Source organism: Diplotaxodon limnothrissa, linkage group LG6, assembly GCF_057381915.1.
Source record: "Diplotaxodon limnothrissa isolate DT_005_m linkage group LG6, D_limnothrissa_male_GT1.1, whole genome shotgun sequence".
Lineage (NCBI taxonomy): Eukaryota > Metazoa > Chordata > Actinopteri > Cichliformes > Cichlidae > Diplotaxodon > Diplotaxodon limnothrissa.
The window spans coordinates 15290984-15307273 of NC_140601.1; the positions used below are offsets into that span (position 1 = coordinate 15290984).

The 16290-nt window shown below is 41.3% G+C and overlaps 1 protein-coding gene across 2 annotated transcripts; it reads right to left on the reverse strand.

The window, feature by feature from the left end:
- Positions 1-1896: 1896 nt before the first annotated feature.
- arfip1 (ADP-ribosylation factor interacting protein 1 (arfaptin 1)) lies at positions 1897-16036 on the reverse strand. 2 transcript variants are annotated; one of them, XM_085355756.1, is made up of 10 exons: positions 15810-16036; positions 14125-14477; positions 9816-9917; positions 7518-7626; positions 6810-6911; positions 5943-6055; positions 5489-5710; positions 3166-3323; positions 2582-2756; positions 1897-2492 (listed from the first exon to the last, which is right to left on the reverse strand). In XM_085355756.1, exons 2-10 carry the CDS (start codon positions 14473-14475, stop codon positions 2337-2339), a joined length of 1488 nt encoding a protein of 495 aa, XP_085211882.1. In that variant the 5' UTR covers positions 14476-14477; positions 15810-16036; the 3' UTR covers positions 1897-2336. The 2 variants fall into 2 exon arrangements, with proteins under 2 accessions (XP_085211882.1, XP_085211883.1); XM_085355757.1 differs by lacking the exon at positions 14125-14477.
- Positions 16037-16290: the final 254 nt, after the last annotated feature.

Sequence of the window (16290 nt, forward strand, 5' to 3'; positions counted from 1 at the left end):
CGTGAATGAGATTCCTTCCCCCCCCCCCCAGCAATGGAAAACATTTCCAAGACTTCATTTGTTGGCATGGGACACTGAAAGGCCTCATTTGTGCCTGCAGATAAAACATGTCACTGATTTTGTGATGAACATCCTCAAAGCGTTTCCCCGAGGATTAACCGGATCCTGCCAAATGTATAATTGTGGGTGTGGTGGGCTCATCATTGTGAAAACCTACAGAGGGATCTGAAAGCACATGGAGTTAAGTAAACGCAGACAAGCCCCAGTGAAATGGCTCCACGCTCTAGAACTGCTGGGTAAACTACATCAATCTGAATCCATATGTCAGAATGCAGCAGGCTGCAGACTGATGTATCACAGCAGCCTGTGTGAAAAGGAAAGGTGGGGGGGAAAAAAAAGAAAAGCATAAATAACCCGTAAGGATATATTTTCACCGGCAGGTCAAAAGTAGCCTGCTTTTCTTTGTTGGCCCCTGGTGGTGACTTTCTATACAAGCTACTACCATTACCCCCAATTACAGCACCAACACTGAACTCTGGAGACACTTTTTTTAAAAATGTTTTATTTCCCCCCCCCCAAAAAAAGGTTACACAACATTCAGAATCCTTTTAACTCAACATTTGTTAATGTTTCATTATTACAAAGGTAGATGCCCACTGTGACACGGTGCTACCACAGTAGCACACCATTATGCAGGTCTTTAGGAAAACAACGCCAAAGGGCAGCATTTTTGTCATACTAAAAATCAAATAGAGATTAAAAATATATAGCCATCTATTTTAAGGAACAGATTGTTGTACAAGATTCACGCTCTCACACTGCTATAGCGAGCCACAGGAGAAGTACAAATCCACAAAGTGAGGACCACACTAGCAGACAGAACGTCCCCTTTGGAATAATCATACTTTCGCACAGCCCATCGAAGGAAACCGTACGCAGCCTATGCAAAAAAATGCTGGTGTTTAAATTTACAAAAGACAATATCTCTCAAGTTAATTGCATTTTGGTTTAAAACGTACATGTCACACACTTCTAACAAGTTTTTGATCTCAATTTCAGAAATGTGCACGTGTGCAATATGGATAAGTATGTTTGAGAACAGCACGTCTTCACTAAGGTACTGGAGTTTTCCTTTTATTTGTGCTGCGTTTAAACGTGTAAAATTGTACAGGATCCATCTCAGAGGGTGGAAGGTGCTCGTTTGCTCCATTCTCTGAACACTGGTAGCGAGCGCACCTGCTTTTAACAAGAAGACCAGACAGCATGGATTTGAGGAGAACCAATTCAAGAAATCAAGGCACATCTATTCACATAAGGCTGATCCTTCATTTTATCAACACTTTTACCCATTCAACCGCGAGCCCTAAATGTAGACAAAACAACAATAAAACCCCCAGAAGTCCTAAAAACAGAGGGATTGTGTAAAGGTCATCTGAACTGCCATCTCTTTGCACGGAGTGTTTCAAACATTTGGGAAAACCTTTTGCACAAATGTGGGGATGGACAGCCATCTAGCTCATCCAGAGGAAGAAGTCAGTTACAGTAGCTTAGCATAAAATTCACAATCAGAAACATGGCTGCCTGGTTTTACCTCTGCACAAGCACACCTTGATTTCATACACTTTGGCTTTCTGTATTCATGAACTTTAGAGGTATTAGGAGGCAGGTTCCTTTCTAACCGGTGGAAAGAGTAAAGCTACCCTCGTGTCTAGTTTTTATCCTAAGCTAACCGGCTGCTGGCTTTAAACTGAGAGGACAGAGCAGATCTTACATGAGCCTCGGCAAGAAAGCAAATTCCCAAAATATCAAACTACCACTTTAATCAGAGTTTGTGAGTAAAATTGATCAATTCATTAAAGGATTTGCATTTAAAAAAAAAAAAAAAAGCTTCCTGCTTATCTTTTGCAAAGCATTCATCGGCTGATAAGAGCAGTATAAAGAATGTGAGTAAAACGGCAGTTGTTTTGATCCCATAGCTGCCCCACTTTACAAAGCCAACATGTCCACTGTGCTGGGATACAACAATCATACGCTGGAATACAAAAGGCCATGTAGAGTTTCCAAACGCGTTTACTGCAGCAACATCTGTTTGACACATCTGTCAAACAGTGCAAAAGTGCGTGTTTCAATGATGTGAAATAACCAAGAAGAAGGAAAACGATTTAACAAAGACAAATGGAATGTGGGAGGTTTTTTTTTTTTCGTTTTTGCATTATTTTCATTTACAGTTCTCAAAGTTCGAAAAGCAGCGAGAATAGCATTAAAGAGGGAAGAAAGCTCCTGTAGTTTCTCTGTAAATTTGACATGTCCTGTCAAATGGAGCCGAAAAGGAATGATTAGTGCTCTTCCAGCCAAGATGGACTGTCCTCGCCTGGCATTTTCAACTTGATGTGGAACTGCTTGAGTGTCTGTTCCAGCTGCTGTTGATTTCCAGCATAGTATGCAGCGATGGCATTGTGGAACAGGATGAGCTGATTATGCAGAACTTTCACCTGAGACAACAGGAGCAAAAAAGCGACACAATTAGCTGAAAGTTAACACGTGGGCAGTGATATGTAGAGCGAGCTAGCACCTAACCAACCTTGTTCTCCTCCAGGAACTTCAGCTTAACGGAGACGTCGTTTCGCATCCTCTCGTATTTCTCGCGGTAGGTCTGGAACTGCTGCTGAGACACCTCGATCTTCGGCACGGTGTTGGCGTCACGCGGCCCCAGATTCAGCTCCTCCAGATCTGTACGGTATGCATCATACTCAACCCTAGGAGTGTTTAAATATATAAACCACATCAGAAAAACGCAAACTGCGTCAACTGAATCAACAATAATTTTTGTACCAAAAAAAAAAAAAAAAAAAAAAAGTTTTACATTAGTGCATCGTAAATTTATTATTAAATATTGCCCTGATGTAAAAGCTGTCCTTGAGTCTGTTTTTCCGCAACCTCAACAACCTGAATCTCCGGCAGCAGCTTAAACACAATTCAATTTGTCCACAGTTAAAACTGTCCAATTTAATTAAAATGGTAATTCATCAAATTAAACACAACAACTTATATGTCTGAACTTTAGAGAAAGACGTTTCCGTGGGCATCCAGCCAAAGCCTTGTGTCTCACAATTAAATAAAAGTCTGTTTGGTGCAGAAGTAGAACTAAGCCTGTGTGCACATTACCTTGCAGCTTCATACTGTTTGATATTGATCATGGTGTCTTCGATTGTTTTGTCCACGAGCGTGTTCACACTGGAGATGAAGAAGTTGATGGCAGCCAGCAGCGTCTCTCCGTTTTTGGACAACAGCTTTTGGGTTTCAGCGTTGTATCCAAACTCCTCCTGAAAAGAACAGGCACAATTATTTGTGTTTATTGCACCAAATTAAAATTTAAAACACACGGGTTTAAGCTGTGACCTTCCACAAATTTAATTGACTAACACACAAACTTATTTTGAAAAATGCAGACTTAAGGCATCGTGAAAGTTCAATTAACTTAATTAAAGTTCAGCATTACACAATGCAATAAAGAGCTCTGATTTCACTTTTTTCAAATGACCCCAAACTGCAGCCTCTAAAGATGAATTATCACCACCATAACTAAATACAACAAGCTTCACGCATTCACCAACTTAGGTTTCCACGCCGCCCACGCGGCGGTGCGGCAATAACCCTCAGCCTTTTAGGGCTGAGGGGTAAAAGCTAAATTCAGCTGTGGCAAACTGCTGGCAAACAACCAACTTCTTTGCTACCGATTTCAACCAGTGACTGAAAGCAACCTGAAAAAAGAAGCACTGGTTTCAGTCGAGGGAATACACATTGTTCCCTAGCAACCAGTGTATCACATCTAATAATGGTGGACAACTCTTAACCTCCCAGGACAGGGGTGTCAAACTCAAATACACAGTGGGCCAAAATTCAAAACTGGAACAAAGTCGCGGGATAATGTTAATATTTATTGAAATATATTTATTCCTCCAGATATAAGAATGAATCTTTTCTTATGGACTCAAACACTTTTTGCTGAAAACCTGAATATGGAACAAGCAAAGCTTAATACTAAACAATATATATATTAGCTGTATAATACCAGTAGGCCAGCTCTAATAGTAATTTGGTATGGCTTCGCGGGCCAAATGTAATTAGGCTGCCCAAATTTGGCCCGCGGGCCAGAGTTTGACACCTATGTCCTAGGACCTGGCATCCACATATTTGGACATCACATTTTGGGTTATTTAGACCAAAATACTCAATTTTGCTCTACAAGCACCTGATATCCACTTATGAGGACATTATACTGCTACTGTTCTATCGAAATTTTAAACAAATATCCTCACATGTGGCTCTCATTTTTCTTAGAAACAAAAATATAGGTTTAAAAAAAAAACCAAAAAAAAAAAAACCTGGTAATTCTTTGTTTTTACTTTCATCTGGTCCCAATATGCCCAAATATCGAAGAGAAACTAAAAATGCATGCCGTGGAAGAGTTTGGGTCTTAGGAGGTTAACTAATGTGTGCATGCTGTCACATAAGATTCCTCTAAATACTAGAAAGTAAAACAACAAATATGACCTAAAAGAATAAAACCTCTCTTTGTTAACTTAGTCTCTAATGCAGCGGACATTTGATGTGTTTTTGTACTTCTGCACAAAAGGACATAAGAGGATAATGGCTGATCAAGGTCTATAGAAAATAAATAAATGAATGAATGAATAAATAAATATTTCAAGAAAGCAACAGTACTGCTGCAGAAAACCTTTACTGCCCACTGCTACTGTTTACTTCTAACTGGATCTCTAATCATCAGAGCTTCAAACTTCATACAAAAAAATGGCATGAAAATTAAAGGCTACTCAGTTCATATCAGGTCTGACGCTGTCCCATAGCGTTCTGAAAGAGACCAGATCAAAGTGAAATGGGATCCAATCTTGCCGATCAAGTTTTCTGATCAGTGTTTTATAAGCTGCAGATTCAACAATACAAAACAGACGCAGCAGGATAGGAGGAGCAAGCAGAAAAACATATTAATGGCTTTCCTGCCTCACTGAAGACATGCAAATTACAGCGCCAATGCAACATAGACAGGTTGTGCTGCTGTAACGTCACAGAAGGACTTATTGTGATGTCAGTAAAATATGGCTCTAGATGATCTATATCTCACTCATAGCAGATATTCATTTAAAAAAAACAAATTAATTAAAATCACACACGCAAAACCAATCTGCTTGTGTACTGAAAGCATCTTTAAAATTAAACTCATAACCTCTGGACAAGGTTATATGTTGAGCATGAGCTGCTATGGTGATCTAGACACTCTGAAGCAGAACCACCTTCACGACACTGAAAATTTTGGCTTCATGTTTGACATACCTCAAAAACCCAAAGAAAGCTCAGAGCCCTCAGACGGATCACAAGCCAATAGCTTCTGTAGGATTTTTTTTTTTTTTTTTTTTTTTAAACTGTATTAAATCCAGTCTGGCGGTTTTCAGATTTTATGGGGACTCACGTGGAGTTCCGGTGTCTTGAGGCTGAGGTCGGCGAAGGCATCTCCCAGCTGCCTCTGTGTCTGCATGATCTGGGAGAGCTGACTGGCCAGCATCTGAGCCAGCTTGATCACATGCTGGTACTTTCTCTTGTTGTCACGGAGGACTTCGATTTGGGCCTCTAGCTCCAGGTCCACGGTCCGCGAGCCGCGACCCAGCTTTTCTGACAGGATCTGCCGGGTACACTGTGGAGGACAGGAGGATTGTTGAAACAAAACAAGCAAATAATAGAGAAACAGAAATTTAAACATAAGAACAGGGACAGCTGGGAGTTTCTACTTAAGAGTGGAGTCACAATAACGTCTAAAGTGACAGAATGTCGATCACTCTCCTAACATCCCAGTTTACAAATGGAAGAAGAAGAAGCAGGAGGTTAGAAAAAGGACATAATAATAAATCAATTAAAGAGAGGTTTACTTTATATGTGTTGATGCTCCACTTCCTCACTAAGTCCAGTTTTTCCATCGCTGGATTCTTTAAGTCTTCTGAAAGCACCACCGCTCCGCTCTTTGGCTGTGCTGTCATCGAGCCTGGAGAGTTGAAAGTTATTCACTTAGCAAAGTGATATCTATGAACAGCCCAGCTGAAATTAACTCTACAGCATTAAAATATTGTAAATGACAGGAGCTTCATTTTGTTTTGGGTCTAGAGAAATGCTGAAAGATACGGAGCTCCAGAGCTGATGAAACTGTAGAAGGTGGTCATCATCTGAAGGTAAAAAAAAAAGGTCAGCTACAGTAGCTTTAAGTGATAGTTTTAAAATCAAATGTCAAAGCAGTGAAGAACGTTTTGATTTATTCCATTTTCTCTCATCTGACCGCCTTTCAAAAACATGATGGCAGCTTTGAGGCTCCATAAAGACATGCCGGGTGCCACATTACGCGAGGACAAAGGCTGCATGCAGGAAAACCCACTGAGATTAAATTTGCAGGCAGTTTTTTTCTCCAAGCCAAGCAAATGTAAAGGTATCAAGAAGTTAAATCTAGACATTCTGACATGTAGACCTCAGTAAAAGGACTCTAAAGGGTATTTAAATGCTCACCGATTGCCAGTGCAAAGCATAACACTACTTATGTTAGCCCGGTCTTATGCAAAGGCAAAGTTTGAAGAGCCAACAAACAGGAAGGGAGAGGAAAGGTTTGATTTGCAACGAAGCACAGCCTGTAGGAATAAAGAGCAGGTAAGGACCTGGTGAGAACCAAAGGCGGTAAAGTAGATTGTGGTTAATTTTGCGTAGAAAATGGTGTTGCTTCATCTGATTCATACACTATCGCTTCGAGGTACCTTTCTCAGCCTGACTATCGCTGGAAGAGCGCGCCAGGCGGCTGGCAACAGCCGAGCTGGGAGCTACAGGTGACACGGGAGATGCGGGCAGGCTTGCTGACCCTGGGAGATAGAGTTATCATTAGTGCGTTACCTTTTTTCCAGCACAAGTATAAGGGGGACTTTCTCACTGGTGTTTATTTCCTGTGCCCCCCCCTCCCCTCCCACTGGTGTTTATTTCCTGTGCCCCCCCCCCCCCCCCAAGCTCACGTGCTTGTGAACAAAAGCCTACCTCAGCCAGTGTAAATAACATGGAAAATAGCCATGGCAACATGGCGGTGAATGGGCTCTAGCAGCTCTACGCACTATGGGGAGATTTTTATTTGCATTTGTAACAAGGACATGATGATAAAACGCAGACGGGGCGATACGATGTGAAGATCACAGCAAACTCATTAAATTCAATTAGATGTCCAGCTTTAGAAATTCAAATTTCTACCTTTTATATTTCAGAGAGATTTAAAAAAAACAAAAACAAAAGTGGGGCAGTGGGAACATGGACAGATGGGTGGTTTGTAAACTCAGAATGTTGCAAATAAAATCCAATAATGTAACAAGCTGACAAAGCCTGACAACACACTGACAGAGATGCTGCTTCATAAAACCTCTGAATAGTGAGGAAACGGTCCACAAAGCAACAGGCGTAAAACTGGGGAGAGTACGGCTCACCTTTGTATGGTCCTGATTCAATGATGCCCTCCGTGGTTGAGGCAAAGTTGCTTGATGTGACACAAGTCTCTGAAAGGTTTATGGCCCCTGGGCCACTGGGATAAGAGTCCTACGGGAGGAAACAAAACAAAGATAAAATAGTTTAAGTAGACCTGACAGACACAAACATAAAAACATATCTGGACTTGATTTCTTAGGGACTGGAAGCTTCCTTCTGTAGTCTGAAACCTACAGTTATCCCCTGATAACAGTTTAGCTCTCTCTAAGCATCTTTTAGTTGCCTTCCTGACAAGCAAGCAGAACAGGAAGTCTTTGCGTGGAAGCTACAGATGATTGGTGGGTGTCCCCAAAGGCTTAATCAGAAGAAGGTCTTATGGGTGCGCACATTAACAACTGATTTAGTGAAGCTAAATTTATGAGTCACTTTTGAAATACAGCTATGGTCGAGAAGAGAGAAAACCTCCACTGTGGTTTATCAAGCTGTTTAAATCTTTTATACCATCTAAAGTTTTAATGTAATATATTTTTGCCCACTAACAGTGCAGACACACAGGGTGGCACGCAACAATTTGTGAAACATTCACCACTCCTAACAAATTAACCTCACACTCAAGAAAGCTCGAACAGCCGTGCCTAGGATCAATTCATCTCGTTCAGCACTGAATCGTTGTGTTTAAGTTCAGGAGAGTTATGACCATGTGGTCACCAGCAACCATGACCATAAAAAAAAAACAAAAAACAAACAAACAAACAAACATGGAGCGTTATGGTTTTCCTGTCACCATTACACATATTGAGGCCTTCCTAAAGCGAGAGCCAATCAAAAGGACCACTCCCTCCATGACTATCACCATCTACACCACAAGTCTCCAGCTCCAATCCTCAAGAGCTACTGTGCTGCAGCTTTTAGATGCATCCTTGTTCCAGCAGACCTGAATCAAGTGAATGGCTCATTCAGGACTTTGCCAAACTTGATGGCATGCTGAAGAGGTAATTCAACCATTTGATTCAGCTGTCAAGGACAGTAGCTCTCGAAGACTGGAGCTGGAGACCCCTGATCTACACTATAGGTATATGAAGCCATATGGTGCGACCTGACATGCACCTCCCCAGATATCTGGCTATCCCGCTTAATACTTGTCACACACTAACAAAGGACTTGGCCACTTGTGTAGACGCTGCAGATTTATCACAGCAGGATTCAAGTGGCATGGAACACATGTATCAAACGTTTTTATCATTTTACGAATAAGTAATATAAGAATATTTATTTCATTCCTCCATTCACATTCAAGTTAAATCAAGTCAGATGAAACCAGGTAAGAACCTTCCGGTAATTTATCAGTTCCTGCCTCAGCAAGTTATTTTATCAGGATTAAACATTTTAAAGTTCCACACATGCTTGTGGTTACACCATAGACAGTTTAAAAAAAAAAAAAAAATCTGAACACAGCTGTCTGACTGGAAAAAGGCCAACGTTGAAGTGCTTAAAAACTTGCACTCTATCTGAAGACCACCAGATGGCGATAGCTGTGGTTGCAAAAAGACTTCCAGTCCTATAGAAGTCTATGGGAAAATGGCTCTCTTTCCCAAACTCTAAACACTGTGTTACTGAACTCACTCGTTAGTCACTCATTCTTGTGTCACACTGACTAAAAAAAAATAAAATTGTTAAACTTGGTCATATTATATGTGAAAAAGAAGATTAGCTGGGGTATTTTCTGCTCGCTCATGGGCTTGTCAATCATAAGTTATTAGCCAATGACGAAGTGGTTTCACTGCCAGACCCGCCCCATCTCGTCACATCTGATGTCTCGCGACCAAGACGGTAACTGAGAAAACACTCGTTTGAGGTTTCAAAACAGAACTTCAGAGAACCGCAGGTGACATGACGGTAGCTATGTCCATGTTTTATACTGTCTGTGAGCTGAACAGACTTGGCAGTGTGACTGTGAGCTATAAGGAGCAATCAGCTGGAACCACTGCCAACTCTCAGACTGATGAGAAAGAAATGTGTCTGGGGTCTGTATGTGATTGGTGGAAAGTGCTTTTCTTTACTGTACCATTACATCACTGCTTGACTGCCTTAAATTAATTTACCCTCAAACATCTGCCACTTAGAGCTGCTCCAAAGTGTACAGTTGATGCTCTTTTTTAGAAATCGTGGCAAACTAAATATCAGTTGTTAAAAATAGCAAATACATCCCTTTATACAAGTTTCCCTTGTTTTGTGACACATACTCTTCATAGATATTTGCACAGTTTTTAAGGTTTAATGAAACTAAGCTCATCTCTTACCCTGCTGAATACAGACTCGGGGCTCTGCTCTAGTTCTCCATTGCTGGTGACGGGGATCTCCGCCGCTGTGCTTCTGTGGGACTCCTCGGCCATTGTGCTCTCCTGCAATAAGGATGGTTAAATGAAGCAGGTTATTTCTCAAGGAAAAAAAGAGGACTGGATATCATAGACTGTAAATAAGAGAGGCATCGTCGAGGGCTTAAAATTAAGCTAGTGCTGAGGAGCTGCGTCCTTCAAATGGGCAGCAGGGGGCGACTCATCATCTGGTTGAAAATAAGTTTAATATACAGAAGTCAATAGGAAGAAAAAAAAAAATCCCCCTATTTCTCACTGGATTTATAATTTTAAGTAAACATCTTCCAAGTGCGTTATAGTCTAAATGGCCAACAGCATGTTCATTTTGTGATTGTATGTACTCATAGCCAAGATCCAAGAACACAGCAGTTGTTGCAGGTTATATAGTTGTAAGAGTTTCAAGTGAAGTTTAGTGGGGTTTTTTCTGTAACTTAAGCACTTTTGTTCACATTCAGTGACATATAAATAACAATTTGACTATTAAACTGCTTTTTTAATATTTAACCTCAACAAATACTTAACATGGTCAGTTTGACTATTCTACATTAACATACCTAAACCATGCTGCATCACCACGACACTGATCAACCCATCCTCCTCTCACAGTTTTCTTCACTGATTATCAAGACAGGATGAAAAGATTTCATTTACGATTAGATTTAAGATCGTTGCTTTGATTGATTTCAGCACCGATCAGGATATGAAGTTTTTGTGCAACAACAACCGGCATCAGCTTTCCACACTCCCCTATTTCACAACATTACTTCTTAAAGCTACACAGAATAGAATGCATCATCAGTGGCCTTCCACATCTCCTAATATCTGCCACTGCAATGCCTTAAACAGACAATACCCAAATTTTGTGGCTATGTCCACGTGAGCATTAGCTCACCCTATCCAGCTGGAATAAGCATCGAACAAAACTCAATTCTCACAATAATCATGTGGCAGTCCTCATTTTATTCGCCATGAAAAATAGAAATCGTAGCCTTAATCATGATGCAGTGACACATTGGCTTGTTTAGCTCAACCTCGGAGCAAACCGCAGGGTGGAGACAGTTTATGGCCACATCACTTTGGTTTAAGCTATAATAATCTGCCTGCAGTTGGAGGATGAAGATACAGCTGTGCTAGTTTTAGTACTTTTTTATGGCCTAATCACTGTGGACCTGAAAACTGGGACACTGACCTAATCACTATGACATTCTGTATGGAAGCTTTTATGAGGCCTGTGAATGTTAGTGTGTGGGGGAAAAAAGCATTTAAAGTGAGGTGTTTTTATAATCAGTACAGGGGAATTTGCATCTTTGAGCAAGATATTTTATTTATGAATCTTGACCCCTTTCTAAATAATGCAAGTAGTATCCAGATCAGCTGGTAAGAGGAGCCGGTTCCTGTCTTAACAGGCTGAGTGGTTTCACTGTGAGAACACAACGGTAAGTTTATATTGACCCCTACAGCATTTTCCCTCTCATCAACCCACACACACAATACTTCACAATAAGAAAGGGAATGTTTGGTACATTTATCAAAAAATATAACACTGAAATATCCCATGACAGGGTATCTGGGAGCCACTATAGCCTCAACACTATTTGAAAGTCATCCTACAAACTTGGCACGTGTTTTTGGACACACAGCCATTTTCAGGTCTCTTCAGAGATTCTGGTCTGGACTCTAGCTGGGTCGCAACAGCCAAAGCCACTCCTGTGTTTTCTCACCAGGGCATTGTGTTCATGAAATATAAACTTTGAACACAGCCTGAGATCCTGAGAAATAAATTCAATCCAGGCTTGCACTACATTATCTGCATACATCTGCAAGGGCCTGTTGCTTCAAAGTATTCCCACAGCATGATGCCGCCACCACCACGTTTCAGCATAGGGGTCGTAATAATGAGGTGGTGGTCAGTGTCAGGTTTTTCTCCACACACGTCTTTAGGAATTGTGGGTAGATATTTCCCTCTTTGGTTCCTCAGGACAGAGGATTTTGCTTCTCCTTGTTAAGATCTGCTTACCGGTATGCGTCTCCCAGCAGGCTCGATCGGTGACTGCTGCACCATTTTCCCCCCTCTATTCGAACGTCGTTCACAATGGACCAAAACAGACTAGACTGGATTCTTGGATACCTGTTCGACTGAGGCCCTCTGTCTATAATTACTTCTTTTGACCCATTTTTACAAAGACTCTTGGTGTTTCCAAACTTCTTCTGTTTGTATCATTTGAGAATGATAGAACCCAACATCCTCTGCACACCTTCTGCCCTCAGGTCTGTGCTTTGACACAATCATAACCAAAGGACTAGTGCCAACTGTCTGAACTTCATGGCTCAGGTTTCACTCTAACATATACCATCACCTGTGAGAACTTCCAGCTCTAATTATGACTTGTGAATTCGACTGCAGCTTGTAATGCAACTAAATAAGATATACTGGAAGCTGCAGTGAGCCATTTTTACTTACAACAGCTATGGTGTGTAAACCACTTTATACCATTTTCAAATACTTTGCAAAGCCATAGATTTGGCATTTTGCTTTGATCACATTTTGTCTCAAGGGGAACACTTGATGTAAAATAGTTTAGTGTGTTTGAGTGAATGGAAATCAAAATAGTTGATCAAAAACAGAATCGTCTGCTTCACTTATTGATCCACAGTATAACACATTAAAAACAGGATGGGATGGGCGATAAAGACACTGCTTTGCTGGCTGCACCATGTGATTGGCACATTAATACTTAAAGGCCATAGGAAACCTGCAGGCAGGCAGGCAGCACAGATAAGCACTGCTCTGCTTATCCAACTACCAGCTGCAGGTAAGACTGGCTCCACTCAGGTTCAAACCATTTGCCTGAAAAAGGTACATCTCCCATAACAAACAGAGAACAAGAACATGTGTAAATAAATTTGCTGACTAGTTCTGTTATTGGTGCTTTTAGCAGCAAATTCTAGCTGTCCATGCATCCATATTAATGACTCTTTTTATCCAAAAAATCCCAACAAAAACCCCCAAAACAAAACATAAAGAGACGATTCACAGAACAACAAATTATCAGGGGCCTTGAGGCAAAAATGATCACACCCACAGTCTGCAGAAAAACTGGCTAACAGTGTTATTCCACTGGCTGCAAATGAGTCAGGCGTGCAAATGGACAAGGTATGGCATGTCATAGGTTGCCATTCCCTACGGTTCAGTAACCTGGATTCAGATCAAGATGATGTAAGAGGGAGGGATGGATAATAACAATAAGCTTACTGTCCAATTAGCTGTGTCAGCTAATGGCGTCTTGCAAACTACAGACGAACGTGACACATTAGCGTTGCGCAATGTTGTGCTCAAACTGCAAACAAAAACACCCCACCACCAAAAAAATAAATAAGCAAAACCTGAAATGTGTCTACGTCAAAAGTATGCAGGGTGACTAAAGGAAAATGGGAAGAACAATTAAAATTTCTGATATGAAATTCTTGGGATGCCACATTCAATGCTGGCGCTGAGCCTGAAACTGAACACAAAACAACAACCTAAGGAGTCACATTCCAGAAACAATAAATGTGGGATTGCCTGTGAACGTTCAGTCAGGACTCCAAATCTCTCTAGCCAACCATGTGACCGGCATGTGCAGAACTCAAGAGATGTAAGAATGCCCAACTTAGCAAAAAAAGTGGAGGAAACTGTGTCATTCGCACATTAACCTTCAGTTAACAGTTAATCTAAATAAGGCAAAATATGCATAGATTCATACTTACCAGCCAGCAGGGGATAACCATGACAAATCAGCACTTTGTAACACATGTATATTTGCAATAATACAAAGTAATAAACAGAAATTCATTTCTTTTCTTAGCAATCACTTTGCTGTAAGCCAAAAGAGCAGAGTGCACGAGGCTTTGATGATCCTCAAACACATTACAAAGCAACACTTGGTAACTAGTGAGAAAACCAAGCGCACCACCAACAGAGAGAAAACCAGCTAATTTGTAACTCCTGCAAAGCAAGTGGAAGATGAAACAAAGCAAACGTAAAAAGAGGGAAACAAACACAATCACTCTACACAATAACGCAGTTTCTTGTTTTGGATTACTTCTAATAAAGCTCCGCAACAATATTTAACCTGATTATATAGGAAGAATACCGCCACCGCAACAGCAAATCAAGGACAAAATGGCAACATGAGCGAGAGCAGAGAGGAAGTGCCAGGACAGGTCGATTGTTCAGAGTGAAGGTAAATGTCACCTTTGTTTCAGTGTGAGTATCTCCGCTTTCCTGTGGTGTTTCAGCCGTTTCAATGCTGCGTTTCGTCTCGTGTCCCCTATCGGCTACACGACCAGACGCCAAAGTCTCGCTCTGAATGCCCTCATCATGCGGCTTCTGTCCCTTCCTGTTACTGCTTTCTGCATTCTCTTCATCACTGTTAATGTCAATGTCGTACATCACATCGTCCTCCCTGACACTGCTGCTGTCTACGCTCTCCTGCTTTAACTCCTTGCTCAAACTCTCCTCTGCTTTGCCATCCTCCTCACAATCCATCTGAGGCTCCTCGGATGAGGTCTTCCCCGACTCTGCCTCAAGACTAACTTCAGACATACCTGGAAACAGACAGACAGGCAAGTATGAAAAAGTCCCACGAAGCTGGCTGACTGCTTATAGTGCCCCTACTAACAAAGGGAAATTAGTTAACTGCTGCTTGTAAGGTATTTTAGGACTTCTCATGGTCTTCTTTGTGTATCTGTATCTCACTGAGTGATTACTTTTTATTAAATACGACACCAGGGAATCACAATAACGGTTTCCTAACTTTATACAAAGTCATGTTTTTGTACAAAGTAAGAATCGTTTAAATTCACATTGTTTAAACGAGTAGTGGGATTTGAGGCTGCACAATACATACTCTGGGCCACGCCTACAGCACATCCATGTACTATACTTCCTTATCTGCCCCAGTCCAGACCTCTGAATAGTCTGCCTATCAGGCACATGTAAAGACCAATTGTAATTGTGGTGTATGTCCTACAGTTCCAGCACATTAATGTGTCTATCGAATGGCCATGTTTGAACTTTGAGTCGAATGCATGTGAGAGGCACAAACTGGGGTTCTGTTATTGATGAAAGCACTTGCACAACAGGAAAGTGAAGTGGCTCACATATAGACACCATTTTTAAACTACACTCAGGAGCAGCTGTGTAATCCAATCCCTAACCAGAACTCACAACAGGATTTTACAGTTCTATTTATTATTTATTCTAAGGTAAATTTCGATTGAATTTTACCTTGCATTTTAAAGCGTACCTGTAAAACTACAGGTACGTCTACAGGCTGTTAGCTGTCACCTGTGATACTGGAGCAACTACCTCCGACATTAGAGAACTGTTGGATAATTTCCAGATTTTCAGCTCTCTGCCGGAAACAAAGTGCACCTTTCACATAATGTTAACCGCGTCAGGTTTATAGCCTTTATGACATTGTGGAAATCGACGTGGATGCTGCTAGTACTACCCGGAACAGAGTCGAGTTTATCAAGGTTACCTGTTGAAGTGCAGTCACGTGACTTGCTGCAAGGCTGTTCACAAGTGATTAAAAAAAAACAAACTTGCCAGACCAAATATATAATGCAGCTAATTCATTTCATTTATTGAGATTGCAACATAATAAAAGTGATAAGTATGCATCAACCAAACCGTTCCCTAGCTTTACCCGCTAGTCGGTTAGCTCTGAGCTGCCCACTAATTTGACTTAACGTGAATCTATCGCAGCTGTTGACGTGTAGTTAGCTAGCGTTAAGTAGCTAACAAGCCTACAGGCAGCTAAGGAAAAACTTCCAATGAAAGCACTTAAAGTTGACAGTGTCTTCAAGCTTCGCTGGATGTGCACATCCGTGCAACAATTAAACAGGGAAGAAGAAAACTTTAGTTCACGTTACCTGTGTGCGGATGCGGCTAACTGTTTTAGCTGTGCCCCGTTAGCCGTTGTAGATGCTTATTGAAATCCTCAGCACCGGGCCGCACTGGATGTTTTAGCGCAAAGGGCTGTTAACGCAGACGGTGCATATAGATGTACTAGCAGTTTATCATCGGCTGTCTTTCGCTCTCGGCAAAGACGCCAGACTCGCTGTTTGACTGCCCGGAAAGACTGTTCCACTCTGCTGGGCCTCTGCTGTCAGCTGAAGCAAACTACACCATTTGCGGGATGCGCTCTCCCCCTGCTGTTAAAATGTGTTGTTTGCAGTTTGTGTCGGGTGCTTGTAATACGTTTATTATCTATTTTAGATCCGAGTAGAGACATATAATCTAAGGCAAAAGGATAAGATAAGAAGAAGACCGATATGTTTGTAAAGCATTCAACGTCAGTGTTTATCTCCGCTAACTACAACTTTCTCCCTGTTATCTGCTTAGAAAGTGATT